The 16,828-nt window shown below is 43.5% G+C and overlaps 1 protein-coding gene across 1 annotated transcript in view; it reads right to left on the bottom strand.

Annotated features, from left to right (window-relative positions):
- KCNN1 (potassium calcium-activated channel subfamily N member 1) overlaps positions 1-16,828 on the bottom strand; it is a 197,991-nt gene that overhangs the window by 2,465 nt on the left and 178,698 nt on the right. The window contains exon 9 of the mRNA XM_077253367.1: positions 522-1,740. Coding sequence (XP_077109482.1) covers positions 1,456-1,740 — 285 coding nt within the window. The 3' untranslated portion in view covers positions 522-1,455. The remainder of the gene's footprint in view (positions 1-521; positions 1,741-16,828) is intronic.

The raw sequence follows: 16,828 nt of genomic DNA, 5'->3' as shown, positions 1-16,828 counted from the left end.
ACCCGATGTTTACCCTGGTTACCAGCGTAAAAGTTAAAAAAACAAACAGCACATACTCACCAGCGCGTCCCCCAGCCTCTGCTTCCTGACACTGACTGAGCTCCGGCCCTAACAGCACAGCGGTGACCCGCTGTGCTTTCACTTTCAGTTTAGGGCCGGCGCTCAGTCAGTGTCAGGAAGCAGAGGCTGGGGGACGCGCTGGTGAGTATGTGCTGTTTGTTTTTTTAACTTTTACGCTGGTAACCAGGGTAAACATCGGGTTACTAAGCGCGGCCCTGCGCTTAGTAACCCGATGTTTACCCTGGTTACCAGTGTAAAATATCGCTGGTATCGTTGCTTTTGCTGTCAAACACGGCGATACACGGCGACCTAGCGACCAAATAAAGTGCAGACCTTCTAGCAGCGACCAGCAATTTCACAGCGGGATCCAGATCGCTGCTGCGTGTCAAATACAGCGATATCGCTATCCAGGTCGCTGCAACGTCACGGATCGCTGGCGATATCGCCTAGTGTGACGGTACCTTAAGTCTACACTTCAATCAATTAATATCAAATCCTTTGTATGGTTGTACAGAGATACAGTCTTGCTTGTTTTCACAGATCCAGATGCTAATCTTATCCACTGTCCACCAGAGCCACTGTACTAAACTGTTTGCCACCCACTGGGGCAGTAACACTGGTATAGTACATATTACACCACTCCAGCAACGAAAGATTAAAAAAATAAATTTTATCTTTACTATGCCTCTATATATATAAATATATATGGATATATTTATATATACATATTTATATATGTAAACACACACACGTATTGAAGACTGACCACTTACAAACCATTTCATGTCAGATGAATGCGTCAAATCCCTCTGACAATAACCAGGTAACATGCAATCCCACCCCATTCATATGTGGCTCTTTAAAATATATATTTATTTTACTACCTTCATTCCTATATATATGTACATAGTTTTTCTCCTTTGGCGGGGGTTGTTAAAAAAATATGGCTGACTGCTCATTGCTTTTTAAAAACAAGAAGCTGTTAGGCTTAGAGCGGAAATGATTATCTGAACCCATGACAGCCAGCCTTAGAAGCTCTTTTAAAGAAAATAAATAGAATTTGGGAAGGGTTTAACAGACTGATTTAGAAACTTATCTAGACTGGACTATGCCCCATCACTGTACAGGGTCAGCCTGTGACAGAGAGAGGGATAATCGCGCCACTGCGCGTACTCTCGTGTGCGTGTTTACACAAACATTTTTAGATTTTTTTAGTTTTTGATAGAACTTTCACTCCAGCATTTTCAAAGAACCCTCAGGGGTTAACAAATATCCAAGGCTTTTAAGAAAAAAAGCTGACATAATCAAACCACATAGTGGCTATGGATAAAAGGTGAGCTTGTTAAGTCTTCACACCACCACTCCCACCAGAACTCCATCTGTCCTTCTCCCTCGTCAGCCGCTGTCTGAAGAGGTGTGCGGGGCAGTGGAAGGTGAGGTACGTCTACGTGGAGGGGTCCATGAATTGTCCGAGCTATTAGAAGGGGGAAATGGTCTGTGGGAACGCATGAGGAAGAGTTCTCCCTGCTCTCGGAGCAGAGCCTGAGCAATAAGCCCTGGAAGCGCATGAAGCGAGCCATTTAAGGAGTCAATCTTGGTCTCCAGGGTTATAATTCTCTTCTCAAGGTCATCATTCCGTTCTTGCAGTTCAGACATAAGGTCATACATAACATTCTGGGTCTGTAGAAAAGAAAAATAATACTATACATAATTTGCATGGAAAGCTTAAATGCATATATATTATTTTTCAATAGATACTTGCAGCACATGCAATTATAACAGTTTCCACACCACTTTTGCACAATGTAATTAGGTATTCAGTTACTGTAGATGAAAATGAATTTCCTATAAATAAAGAATAAGTTGTAATGTATACAATGTTGTATGTTTCAAACAGAATTTTGATAATTTGACAGGATTTCCTTATTTCAGTTATTTATAGCCTTTCTTTGATTAGTGGGGATCTGAGCCTTACAGATCTAATACAGAGATTTATACAGATTTTATTCAGACGGCTGTATAAATCTGTACAAAGTGAGCACCCACTATTACTGGTTATCTGTTGACAGAAATGGACTTCTTAATCCCTTCACCCCAAAGCCTGTTTTCACCTTCCCGACCAGGCCAATTTTTACAATTCTGACCACTGTCAATTTATGAGGTCATAACTCTGGAACGCTTCAATAGATTCCACTGATTCTGTGGCTGTTTTCCTGAGACATATTGTACTTATGATAGTGGTAAAATTTATTTGATATGACGTGCGTTTAATTGTGAAAAAATGGAAATTTGGCAAAAATTTGGAAAATTTTGCAATTTTAAACTTTTAATTTTTATGCCCATAATTCAGAGTCATGTCAAACAAAATAGTTAATAAATAAAATTTCCCAAATGTCTAATTTACATCAGCATAATTTTGGAACCATCATTTTTTTTAATTATGAAGTTATAAGGGTTAAAAGTTGACCAGCGATTTCTCATTTTTACAACAACATTTACAAAACCATTTTTTTAGGGACCACCTCACACTTGAAGTGACTTTGTGGAGCCTATATGACAGAAAATACCCAAAAGTGACACCATTCTAAAAACTGCACCCCTTAAGGTACTCAAAACCACATTCAAGAAGTGTGTTAACCCTTCAAGTGCTTCACAGGAATTTATGGAATGTGGAAGGAAAAAATAAACATACAACTTTTTTTGCAAAAATGTAAAAAGGTTAGCTGGAGAAATTTAACTGTACAGTTTGTTGTGCAATTTCTCCTGAGCATGCCTGTTATGATCCTCAGTGGTTTAGGATCACAAATCTAACCAGCAAGTAGAAGATAATAGGACGAGCTCTGGGGATGTGGTAACTGGACTGACCGCAAAACCTGATCCTAACCGCACACACTTAGGCCATGTGCACACGTTGCGGATTTCTTGCAGAAATTTCCTGAAGAAAACCGGAAATTTTCTGCAAGAAATCCGCATTTTTTTTTTTGCGTTTTTTTTTCCGTTTTTTTCGCATTCTGCAAGCGTAATTAGCTGACTGACAGGTTGGTCACACTTGTCAAACATAGCGTTTGACAAGTGTGACCAACTTTTTACTATAGATGCAGCCTGTGCAGCATCTATAGTAAAAGATAGAATGTTTAAAAATAATAAAAAAAATAAAAAAATGCTTATACTCACCCAGACATCTCCTCAGCGGCGTCCGTTCCTCTTTCTATAGCTGGTCTGTGCGCACAGGACCTTCCGTGACGTCACGGTCACGTGAGCGGTCACATGACCGCTCACGACCAATCACAGGACAGTGACGTCATCGGCAAGGTCCTTCACCGCACATCAGCTACAGGAACCGAAGCGACAGCATGCAGTGGAGGCGGGAAGACATCGAGGGTGAGTATAGGACTATTTTTTATTTTAATTCTTATTTTTTGACCACTTATATGGTGCCCAGTCCGTGGAGGAGAGTCTCCTCTCCTCCACCCTGGGTACCAACCGCACATTATCTGCTTACTTCCCGCATGGTGTGCACAGCCCCGTGCGGGAAGTAAGCAGATCAATGGACCCCTAGGTGTGCGGAATCCCCTGCAATTCCGCATTTTAATGAACATGTTGCTTTTTTTTCCGCGATGCGATTTTTTTGCGGAAAAAAAGGCTACATTTGCACAAAAAATGCGGAATACACTTAAAATAATAGGAGGCATATGTTAGCGTTTTTTTCGCGTTTTTATCATGTTTTTATAGCGAAAAAACGTGAAAAAAACGCGAAAAATACTTAACGTGTGCACATGGCCTAAAGGTAGCTGTGGAACGTTTCCTGAAATCCTAGACGTCTCTTCACGGCCTGAGAAACTGACTACCCCTAAAGACAAAGTAAAGACCTCACTTGCCTCAGAGAAATAACCCCTGAGATATAGAAGCCCCCCACAAATAATAACGGTGAGTTAAGAGGAAAAGACAAACGCAGAGATGAAACAGGTTAAGCAAATGAGGCCCGCTAACGCTAGATAGCAGAAAATAGCAAGGGATCTATGCGGTCAGTAAAAAACCCTATGCAAAAATATCCACGCAGAGAATGCGAGAACCCCCACACCAACTAACGATGTGGGGGGAGCAACTCAGCACCCCAGAGCACCAGCAAGCAGGGAAATCACATATTAGCAAGCTGGACAAAACCCATCATATACTAGGAAACATCTTGAACACAGATGAGCAAAAATAAGCAAACAAAACTTAGCTTCTCTTGGAGAGACTGATAACAGATGTAGACAGGAGCAATCAGAATAGCACTGAATACAATGACAACAGGCAAGGAATGAAGGACCAGGTGGATTAAATAGGAAACCTAACTAGCAGATGACGAGACAGCTGATCCCAGCCAGAACCTGCAAAATAACAAAAAGAGCCACCAGGGGGAGCCCAAAGAGAGAACTCACACAGCACCACTCACGACCACAGGAGGGAGACCGGAAACAGAGTTCACAACAGTACCCCCCCCTTGAGGAGGGGTCACCGAACCCTCACCAGAACCCCCAGGGCGATCAGGGTGAGCCACATGGAAGGCACGAACCAAATCGGCCGCATGAACATCAGAGGCGACAACCCAGGAATTATCCTCCTGACCATAGCCCTTCCACTTAACAAAATACTGAAGCCTCCGTCTTGAAATACGAGAATCCAAGATCTTCTCCACCACATATTCCAATTCTCCCTCAACCAGCACCGGAGCAGGAGGCTCAACAGAAGGAACCACAGGCACCACATACCTCCGCAACAAAGACCTTTGGAACACATTATGGATGGTAAACGATGCCGGGAGGTCCAAACGAAATTACACAGGGTTGAGGATTTCCAAAATTTTATAAGGACCGATAAAACGAGGTTTAAACTTAGGAGAAGAAACCCTCATAGGAACATAACGAGAAGACAACCACACCAAATCCCCCACACGAAGTCGGGGACCCACACAGCGACGACGGTTAGCAAAGCGCTGAGCCTTCTCTTGTGACAACGTCAAATTGTCCACCACATGGTTCCAAATCTGCTGCAACCAATCCACCACAGAATCTACCCCAGGACAGTCAGAAGACTCAACCTGACCCGAGGAAAAACGAGGATGAAAACCAGAATTACAAAAAAAAGGCGAAACCAAAGTAGCCGAACTAGCCCGATTATTAAGGGCAAACTCGGCCAATGGCAAAAAAGTCACCCAATCATCCTGGTCAGCAGAAACAAAACATCTCAAATAAGTTTCCAAGGTTTGGTTAGTTCGCTCGGTTTGGCCATTCGTCTGAGGATGGAAGGCCGACGAAAAAGACAAATCAATGCCCATCTTAGCACAAAAGGACCGCCAAAATCTGGACACAAACTGGGATCCTCTGTCAGACACAATGTTTTTAGGGATGCCGTGCAGACGAACCACATTCTGAAAAAATAACGGAACCAAATCAGAGGAAGAAGGCAACGTAGGCAAGGGCACCAAATGGACCATTTTAGAAAAACGATCACAAACCACCCAGATGACAGACATTCTCTGAGAGACCGGAAGATCCAAAATAAAATCCATGGAAATATGCGTCCAAGGCCTCTTAGGAACTGGCAAAGGCAAAAGCAAACCACTGGCACGAGAACAGCAAGGCTTAGCCCGAGCACAAATCCCACAGGACTGCACAAAGGAACGCACATCCCGCGACAAGGAAGGCCACCAGAAGGATCTAGCCACCAAATCTCTGGTACCAAAAATCCCAGGATGACCCGCCAACACTGAAGAATGGACCTCGGAAATAACTCTGCTGGTCCATCTATCTGGGACAAACAGTCTCTCTGATGGACAACGGTCAGGTCTATCCGCCTGAAATTCCTGTAACACCCGTCGCAAATCTGGGGAAATGGCAGACAAAATTACCCCCTCTTTGAGGATACCAACCGGCTCAGAAACTCCAGGGGAGTCAGGCACAAAACTCCTAGAAAGAGCATCAGCCTTCACGTTCTTTGAACCACGAAGGTACGAGACCACGAAATCGAAACGTGAGAAAAACAACGACCAACGAGCCTGTCTAGGATTCAACCGCTTGGCCGACTCAAGATAAATCAAATTTTTATGATCAGTCAAGACCACCACACGATGCTTAGCTCCCTCTAGCCAGTGTCGCCACTCCTCAAATGCCCACTTCATTGCCAACAACTCCCGATTACCAACATCATCATTTCGCTCAGCCGGCGAAAATTTTCTTGAAAAGAAGGCACATGGCTTCATCACAGAGCAATCAGAGCTTCTCTGTGACAAAACAGCCCCTGCTCCAATTTCAGAAGCATCAACCTCGACCTGGAAGGGAAGAGAGACATCTGGCTGACATAAAACTGGAGCCGAAGAAAACCGGCGCTTCAGCTCCTGAAAGGCCTCAACGGCCACAGGAGACCAGTTAGTCACATCAGAACTCTTCTTGGTCAAATCAGTCAAAGGTTTAACCACACCAGAAAAATTAGCAATGAAGCGACGGTAAAAATTAGCAAAACCCAAGAACTTCTGAAGACTCTTAACCGATGTAGGTTGAGTCCAATCATGAATAGCCTGGACCTTGACTGGGTCCATCTCAATAGAAGAAGGAGAAAAAATAAAGCCCAAAAAGGAAACTTTCTGGACTCTGAAGAGACATTTGGAACCCTTCACAAATAAGGCATTGGCACGCAGGACCTGAAATACCATCCTGACCTGCTTCACATGGGATTCCCAATCATCTGAAAAGACCAAAATATCATCCAGATACACAATCATAAATTTATCCAGATATTCTCGGAAGATATCGTGCATGAAGGACTAAAACACAGAAGGGGCATTAGAAAGTCCAAAAGGCATCACCAAGTACTCAAAATGGCCTTCAGGCGTATTAAATGCTGTTTTCCATTCATCGCCCTGTTTTATACGCACAAGATTATACGCACCGCGAAGATCTATCTTGGTGAACCAACTAGACCCCCTAATCCGAGCAAACAGATCAGACAACAATGGTAAGGGATACTGGAATTTGACCGTGATTTTATTTAGAAGGCGATAATCTATACAGGGTCTCAATGAACCATCCTTCTTGGCCACAAAAAAGAATCCCGCACCAAGAGGGGACGAGGAGGGGCGAATATGTCCCTTCTCCAAAGACTCTTTTACATAGCTCCACATAGCGGCATGCTCTGGTACAGACAAATTAAACAGTCGTCCCTTAGGGAACTTACTACCAGGAATCAAATTTATAGCACATTCACAATCCCTATGAGGAGGTAGGGCACTGGATTTGGGCTCATCAAATACATCCTGGTAGTCCGACAAAAACTCAGGGACTTCAGAAGGAGTAGAGGAAGCAATAGATACTAAGGGAGCATCGCCATGAATTCCCTGGCAACCCCAACTCAACACAGACATTGCTTTCCAATCCAGGACTGGATTATGAGCCTGCAACCATGGCAGACCCAACACGACAACGTCATGCAAATTATATAACACAAGAAAGCGAATCACCTCCTGATGTGCAGGAGTCATACACATGGTCACTTGAGTCCAGTATTGAGGTTTATTCTTGGCCAATGGTGTAGCATCAATTCCCTTCAATGGAATAGGGAACTGTAATGGCTCAAGGATAAAACCACAGCGCTTGGCAAATGACAAATCCATCAGATTCAGGGCGGCACCTGAATCTACAAAAGCCATAACTGAGTAGGATGACAGAGAGCAAATCAAAGTAACAGACAAAATGAATTTAGGCTGTACAGTACCAATGGTGGCAGATCTAGCGAAGTTTTTTGTGCGCTTAGAGCATGCTGAGATAACATGAGCAGAATCACCACAGTAAAAGCACAACCCATTCTGACGTCTATGATTTTGCCGTTCAATTCTGGTCAGAATCCTATCACATTGCATAGACTCAGGTTTCTGTTCAGAAAACACCGCCAGATGGTGCGCAGGTTTGCGCTCCCGCAAACGCCGATCAATCTGAATGGCCAAAGCCATTGACTCATTCAGACTCGCAGGCGTGGGGAACCCCACCATAACATTCATGGCTTCAGAAAGACCTTCTCTGAAATTTGCAGCCAGGGCACACTCATTCCATTGAGTAAGCACCGACCATTTCCGAAATTTTTGACAATACACCTCAGCTTCATCCTTACCCTGAGAGAGAGCCAGCAAGGCCTTTTCTGCCTGGTTCTCAAGATTAGGTTCCTCATAAAGCAATCCAAGCGCCAGAAAAAACGCATCCACATTCAGCAATGCAGGCTCTCCTGGCGCCAGGGAGAAAGCCCAATCTTGAGGGTCGCCACGTAACAAGGAGATAACAATTCTAACTTGCTGAGCGGAATCACCAGAGGAACGAGGCCTCAAAGAAAGAAATAATTTACAATTATTCTTAAAATTCAGAAACCTAGATCTATCTCCAGAAAAAAACTCAGGAATAGGTAATTTTGGCTCAGACATAGGACTGTGAACAACAAAATCCTGAATGCTTTGAACCCTTGCAGCAAGATGATCCACACTAGAAGTCAGACTCTGAATATCCATGTCTGCAGCTGAACTCAAAGCCACCCATAGATTAAGGGGAGGAGAGAAGCAGGACACACTGCAGAGCAGAAAAAAAAAATTGAACTCAGGATTTCTCTTATCCCACTTTTGCGATGCATTTAACACTTTTGGCCTGTTGTACTGTTATGATCCTCAGTGGCTTAGGATCACAAATCTAACCAGCAAGTAGAAGATAATAGGACGAGCTCTGGGGATGTGGTAACTGGACTGACCGCAAAACCTGATCCTAACCGCACACACTAAAGGTTTATGGAACGTTTCCTGAAATCCTAGACGTCTCTTCACGGCCTGAGAAACTGACTACCCCTAAAGACAAAGTAAAGACCTCACTTGCCTCAGAGAAATAACCCCTGAGATATAGAAGCCCCCCACAAATAATAACGGTGAGTTAAGAGGAAAAGACAAACGCAGAGATGAAACAGGTTAAGCAAATGAGGCCCGCTAACGCTAGATAGCAGAAAATAGCAAGGGATCTATGCGGTCAGTAAAAAACCCTATGCAAAAATATCCACGCAGAGAATGCGAGAACCCCCACACCAACTAACGATGTGGGGGGAGCAACTCAGCACCCCAGAGCACCAGCAAGCAGGGAAATCACATATTAGCAAGCTGGACAAAACCCATCATATACTAGGAAACATCTTGAACACAGATGAGCAAAAATAAGCAAACAAAACTTAGCTTCTCTAGGAGAGACTGATAACGGATGTAGACAGGAGCAATCAGAATAGCACTGAATACAACGACAACAGGCAAGGAATGAAGGACCAGGTGGATTAAATAGGAAACCTAACTAGCAGATGATGAGACAGCTGATCCCAGCCAGAACCTGCAAAATAACAAAAAGAGCCACCAGGGGGAGCCCAAAGAGAGAACTCACACAGTACCACTCACGACCACAGGAGGGAGCCCGGAAACAGAGTTCACAACACATGCCGATACTCCACATGTGGGGGAAAACGACTGTTAGCGTGCACGACAGGGTCGGAAGGGAAGGAGCGACATTTGACTTTTTGAATGTAAAATTTGCTGGAATAATTAGCGGACGCCATGTTGCGTTTGGAGAGCCCCTGGTGTGCCAAAACAGTAGAAACCCCCACAAGTGAAACCATTTTGGAAACTAGACCTCTCAAGGAATTATCTAGATGTGTATTGAGTGCCTGTAAACCCCAGGTGCATCACATAAGTTTATAACGTTGTGCTGTGAAAATAAAATTATATTTTTCTCACAAAAATCATTTTTAGCGCCAAACTTTGCATTTTCAGAAGGGTAACTGGAAAAATTGAACCATACAATTTGTTGTGCAATTTCTCCTGAGCATGCCAATACTTCATATGTGAAAACTACTATTTGGATGCACGACAGGGCTCAGAAGGGAAGGAGCGCAATTTGACTTTTTGAATGTTAAATTTGCTGGAATAATTAGCGGACGCCATGTCATGTTTGGAGAGCCCCTGATGTGCCTAAACAGTGGAAATCCCCCACAAGTGACAACATTTTGGAAACTAGACCCCTCAGGGAACTAGACGTGCGGTGAGCACATTGATCCCCCAGATGCTTCACAGAAGTTGTGACTTAGCTGTGTTTTCAAGGTCAATCCCTTATTTACCCTTTACCATATTTTTTTTCACTTTTTTGCATTGTCCCAGGATGGGACAACATCACTATAAAGTATCTGATTGCTGATCTGACGCTCTGCAATGCTTCTTACCATGTTTCCTTACACCAGGATTGAATCGATATGTTTCAGCATCCAGATATCCGAATATGGGCCATACAGTAACAAAGGGGGAGAAATTAGCTAGGTGATTAGTTACAAAATCATGGATCTGTGTTCAAAAATACTTTATTTCTGAGCAAGACCACATGCAGTGGTACAGGTCAGCCTCGGGGGGGCATTACACTTTAAGCAATTTGATATAGAGAAAATATGTACTCTAAGGGGGCAATTTAGGCCTGATGACAGCGATTGAGATGCCTTTCTATATATATCGTGCTGAAGGAAGAAACTTATGGCTATAATAAATTTCTGTAAGTATGGGTGGTGTAGTAAGCTCTGGTACATCCCTCGAACATTTGGTTAGTGATGTTGACTGGGCGACATGGTCTATTGGTTTATTAAAGGGAACCTGTCACCCTCCCAGGGCCTATTAAAGTAAAAGAGCCACCTCCAGCAGCGCTGAGGCTGCATTCTGTGAAGGTGGCTCTTATGTTTATTATCCCTAGGAATGCTGAACTAATCACTTTTATAAATTTCCCACCATACCTCTATTGAGTCAGGGAGGTATGTTTTTCCCCCTGACTCAACCGCCTCGCAGCCGTCCATCATCCCCCTCTGGCCTCCAGGCACCACCTCCTCTCTTTCTCATGACATCACCGGCACCTGTGCAGGCGCCAGATTCTCAGCCCCACAGTGTGAATACATCATAACACACTGCGGGGCGAGTGCAGGTGACGTCACAAGAAAGAGGGGAGGCGGCGCCCGGAGGCCAGAGGGGGATGATGAACGGCTGCGAGGCAGTTGAGTCAGGGGAAGAAAACATACCTCCCTGACTCAATAGAAGTATGGCAGGAAATTTATAAAAGTGATTATTTCAGCACTCCTAGGGTTAGTAAACATAACAGCCACCTTCACAGAATGCTGACGGTGGCTATTTTACTTTAATAGGCCCTGGGGGGGTGACAGGTTCCCTTTAAGGAGCTTATAATACCTTGATATGGTAGGTTCCACTATGTGTCGGTAAGGTGGGGAAGACTGGGACCATACACAGTGAAACGGCAGTGACCCAAACAAGTTCAAACAAAATGTTATTTTATTGTGTTACTTCACACTGTCAATATAGTATACGGCAGTCCATTAATAATGCATGGCTATATGACGCAGTCAATACACAGGCCAAACTTCCCTCTGTCCAGTTTCCCTGGGTGACCACACGCCGGTAACAAGTCTCTGTACTCACTCAGCGCACTGCACTCTTTATCCTCTGGAGTGCAGCCGGGTACTCGTAAGACAGCCCAAGGCGCAGGGTGTCAGCCTCTCTGGTTCCTTTAGCCACTGTGCTGCTTCACACAGAGAGAGCTCTGCAGACAACTGCCCTGTCTGCTTCCAAGAACACACTGACACACCTCCCCCACTACTACAGGGCTTTTTAATCAGTCACTGCTTCACTATTCTAATTACAGCCACACCTGTGTCTGTAGTATGCCCTCATGGCCTCCTTATGCTTCCATGCACATTCTGCAGAGCACATACAGCGCCCCCTAGCTGTAACAGGGGTCAGTGCCTCACAATATATATCATATATATCATATAATTTATATAAAACATAAATTAAATGTGATTTATCACATCTTTGGGAAGCCGAGTTCCAATGTCCTAGTGACATGTAGGCCTGATTACTGCCACACCTGTTCTCAATTTAAAAAAATCACTTAAATAGGAACTGCAAGATAAAGTGAAGTAGGTCAGAAGATCCTCAAAAGCTAGAAATCATGTCTGGAAAATGTTATAAAGCCATTTCTAAAGCTTTGGGACTTCAGCGAACAACATTGAAAGCCATTATCCCCAAATGACAAAATCATTGAACAGTGGTGAATCTTTCCAGGAGTGACCGGATGACAAAAATTACCCCAAGGGCAACGACTCATCCAAGAGGCCACAAAAGATCCCACAACAACATCCAAAGAAATGCAGGCCTTGAGGTCAGTGTTCATGACTTCACCATAAGAAAGAGACTTGGCAAAGTCGAAAACCTTTGCTGATCAATAAGAACATAAAGGTTTTCAATAAGAAAACATCCTAATGATCCCCAAGAGTTTGGTGAAAATACTCTGTGGACTGACGTAGAAGTAAAATATTGTGGTGGCAGTGTAATTGTCTGGGGCTGTTTTGCCACTTCAGGACCTGGAATATTTGATGGTAAATGGAACCATGAATTCTGCCATCTAATAAAAAATCCTGAAGGAGAATTTCTGGTCATCTGTTTGTGACCTCAAGCTGAAGCGCACTTGGGCAATGCAGCAGGACAATGATCCAAAGCACATCAGCCAGTCCACTTCTAAATGGCTTAAGAAAAACAAAATTAAGACCTTGGAGTAGTCTAGTCAAAGTTCTAGCCTTAATACGAATGAGATTGCTGTGGCATCACTTTAAAAAAACGGTTCATACTCAAAAATCATCCAATGTGGCTGAATTACTGCACAGATGAGTGGCCAAAATTCCTCCAGAGTAGTGTTGAGCATTCCGATACTGCAAGTATCGGGTATCGGCCGATGCTTGCGGTATCGGAATTCCGATACCGAGATCCGATACTTTTGTGGTATCGGGAATCGGTATCGGATCCATATTACTGTGTAAAATAAAGAATTAAAATAAAAAATATTGATATACTCACCTCTCCGGAGGCCCCTGGACATCACCGCTGGTAACCGGCAGCCTTCTTTGCTTAAAATGAGCGCGTTTAGGGCCTTCCATGACGTCACGGCTTCTGATTGGTCGCGTGCCGCTCATGTGACCGCCACGCGACCAATCACAAGCCGTGACGTCATTCTCAGGCCCTAAACTCCTCATTCTAGGAATTTAGGACCTGAGAATGACGTCGCGGCTTGATTGGTCGCGTGGCGGTCACATGAGCGTCATGGAAGGCCCTAAACGCGCTCATTTTAAGCAAAGAAGGCTGCCGGTTACCAGCGGTGATGTCCAGGGGCCTACGGAGAGGTGAGTATATCAATATTTTTTATTTTAATTCTTTATTTTACACAGTAATATGGATCCCAGGGCCTGAAGGAGAGTTTCCTCTCCTTCAGACCCTGGGAACCATCAGGATACCTTCGGTTACTTGGTGTCCCATTGACTTGTATTGGTATCGGGTATCGGTATCGGCGATATCCGATACTTTTCGGGTATCGGCCGATACTATCCGATACCGATACTTTCAAGTATCGGACGGTATCGCTCAACACTACTTCAGACCATTGTAAAAGATACACTGCCAGTTATCACAAACATTGATTGCAGTTGTTACTTCTAAGGGTGGACCAACCAGTTGTTAGGCTTAAGGGGCAATCACTTTTTCACATAGAGCCCTGTAGTTTTGGATTTCTTTTTCCCTTAATAATGAAGACCTTCATTTAAAACTACATTTTGTATTCACTTGTGTTATCTCTGTCTAATATTTAAATTTGTTTGATGTGAAACATTTAAGTGTGACAAACAAGCAAAAGAATAGGAAATCAGGAAGGAAGGAAAACACTTTTTCACACAACTGTATATATTGAGCACTATAACTGTTCACCTGAGGCCAGCACAAGGGTAATTCCCACTGCCCAGTTCAGTTATGTGCATGTGCCAGCCTATAGCTCAGGGGTCTCAAACTGCATTCCTCGAGGGCCGCAAACCCTGCGTGTTTTCAAGATTTCCTTAGCATTGCACAAGGTGCTGTAATCTTTATCTGTGCAGGTGATTAAATTTTCACCTGTGCAATACAAGGAAATCCTGAAAACATGACCTGTTTGCTGCCCTTGAGGAATGCTGTTTGAGACCTCTGCATTTAGCTGAACAGATAGAGCTTAAGATTTACAGGAAGTTGTAGATGAAGAATGTGATGTAATTCACATCATTTATAGGTAAAAGTATTGTATTATTAGGTTAGCAGAAGGCACAGAGTGCCGTCGAGTAGGACTGGCTGGTGGTGGTATGAATATGGTGTGACTACGGTATGTCGAGCTTTGGTAGTGCTAAGAGGAAAAATTTGGAAAGCTGTTTAGAGAGCTAAAACAGAGTGGCAGCAGATTTGTATGCATCTATGGGAATTATATGAGACTATGTTGTATTAGGCTATGTTGATATTGTGTTTTCTCCATGTTATGTGGCGAGGGGTGGTAGCTGCAGGCAAGGCACTCGTCTGAGGTGCCCCAACACATTACATGAAAGTGGAGATCCTGGTTGGGTATGTGTACTTGTGCTGTGAGGGCATTACGCCCATGCAAGCCGCATGTAGTATATGCCAGGGTTTTATATATCGACTGTCTCTTCCTACTTCGCCACATCCCAGCTTTAACGCTACAGTCCAGATTAACAAGTTTCTTTTACTTGTTCAGCAGTTCCACTTCCTATTTCTTCCACTACTGATGCCCTGGAACGTCTGCTCTGGACCCATCACTAGTCCCAGTCACTCAGTCCTGTTTAGGCCTATTACCTTTCAGGGTTACAAGCTCGAGGTCTCGTGGCTAGGCATCCTCTCCTTGGACCAGTCTCTGGAAGGCCACTTTGTCTATATTTCCCTTATCCTCAAGATCTCGTTGTCCCTCCTTTTTGGTCTCCTTTCATTTAGGGTCACCCTCGAATGCGGCACTGTACACTTTGGACCTTGCGATCCCCTAACTACGCACTCCACGTCCTATCTGCATTCCTAGCAGGAAACAGTCACTATCCCTAACACTACCCACTGCCACTGTGGCCTCATCCCAAACATTAACTCGCACTGCTCATAAAATTTACACATATTAACATATTATATCACAATACATTATTTATCTTACATTAATACACACTATACAGAAACACAATACATTACAATTCACACTACACAATATTTACATAAGACTCAAGACATTATTCACACTACACTACAATAACGCATAGTGTCTTCAGGGGTAGGAATGTGACCACAGCAGTCCACTACTCTTACATTCACACATCAATGGCACCATTAGGCCTTCCGTTTGAAGTTTGGTAAAACTGCGCCTTTGTACCTGACTCTAGAAGGCAGACACCGCCGAAATGAAGGCCAGACAAAGCACAATGTGACTCCATCTGCTTCATTAAAGTCAATGACCTCTTTGGGGGTTCCGCCCGAATACCAATTTTTACAGCTTCAGGTGGAAGCCCTGACGCAGCCAATGACATGTCACCCGAACAGAAAATGATTATAGCCTTAGTACGGATGGATGGACTCATACGTCCGAAAGATGGGTATGCTTTCGGATACACCCCTTGCAAGTGTATTTTAACAAGTAGCTATAAGTGTACAGCACCATGGAATTAATGGTGCTATATAAATAAATAAATAATAATAATAATAATGAGAGCAATGTCAGGGCTAAACACAATAAAACTTCTCCAAAAGACCAGAGATCTTGAGATAAGATTCCCTGCGATTTTCCAATTCATCATAAACTATCGATCCTTATTATCTTTGTTACAAGGACCACCATCTCCAGAAAACCATTGTGCAATGCAATGGTAGAAAGTAGTTCCAATATGAGATGCAAATTTCTATTATTCACATGTAGCAGTAAAATATATACAGTTAAGTCCATATATATTTGGACAGAGACATTTTTCTAATTTTGGTTATAGACATTACCACAACGAATTTTAAACAAAACAATTCAGATGCAGTTGAAGTTTAGACTTTCAGCTTTCATTTGAGGGTATCCACATTAAAATTGGATGAAGGGTTTAGGAGTTTCAGCTCCTTAACATGTGCCACCCTGCTTTTAAAGGGACCAAAAGTAATTAGACAGATTCAATAATTTTAAATAAAATGTTCATTTTTAGTACTTGGTTGAAAACCCTTTGTTGGCAATGACTGCCTGAAGTCTTGAACTCATGGACATCACCAGATGCTGTGTTTCCTCCTTTTTGATGCTCTGCCAGGCCTTCACTGCGGTGGTTTTCAGTTGCTGTTTGTTTGTGGGCCTTTCTGTCTGAAGTTTAGTCTTTAACAAGTGAAATGCTGCTCAATTGGGTTGAGATCAGGTGACTGACTTGGGCATTCAAGAATATCCCACTTCTTTGCTTTAATAAACTCCTGGGTTGCTTTGGCTTTATGTTTTGGGTCATTGTCCATCAGTAGTATGAAACGACGACCAATCACTTTGGCTGCATTTGGCTGGATCTGAGCACACAGTATGTCTCTGAATACCTCAGAATTCATTCGGCTGCTTCTGTCCTGTGTCACATCATCAATAAATACTAGTGACCCAGTGCCACTGGCAGCCATGCATGCCCAAGCCATCACACTGCCTCCGCCGTGTTTTACAGATGATGTGATATGCTTTGGATCATGAGCTGTACCACGCCTTCGCCATAATTTTCTCTTTCCATCATTCTGGTAGAGGTTGATCTTGGTTTCATCTGTCCAAAGAATGTTCTTCCGTAACTGTGCTGGCTTTTTAGATGTTTTTTTTAGCAAAGTCCAGTATAGCCT

This window comes from Ranitomeya variabilis, chromosome 1, assembly GCF_051348905.1.
Source record: "Ranitomeya variabilis isolate aRanVar5 chromosome 1, aRanVar5.hap1, whole genome shotgun sequence".
Taxonomy (NCBI): Eukaryota; Metazoa; Chordata; class Amphibia; order Anura; family Dendrobatidae; genus Ranitomeya; species Ranitomeya variabilis.
The sequence above is the reverse complement of the archived record's forward strand: the minus strand, read 5'-3'. Positions and strand labels throughout refer to the sequence as shown.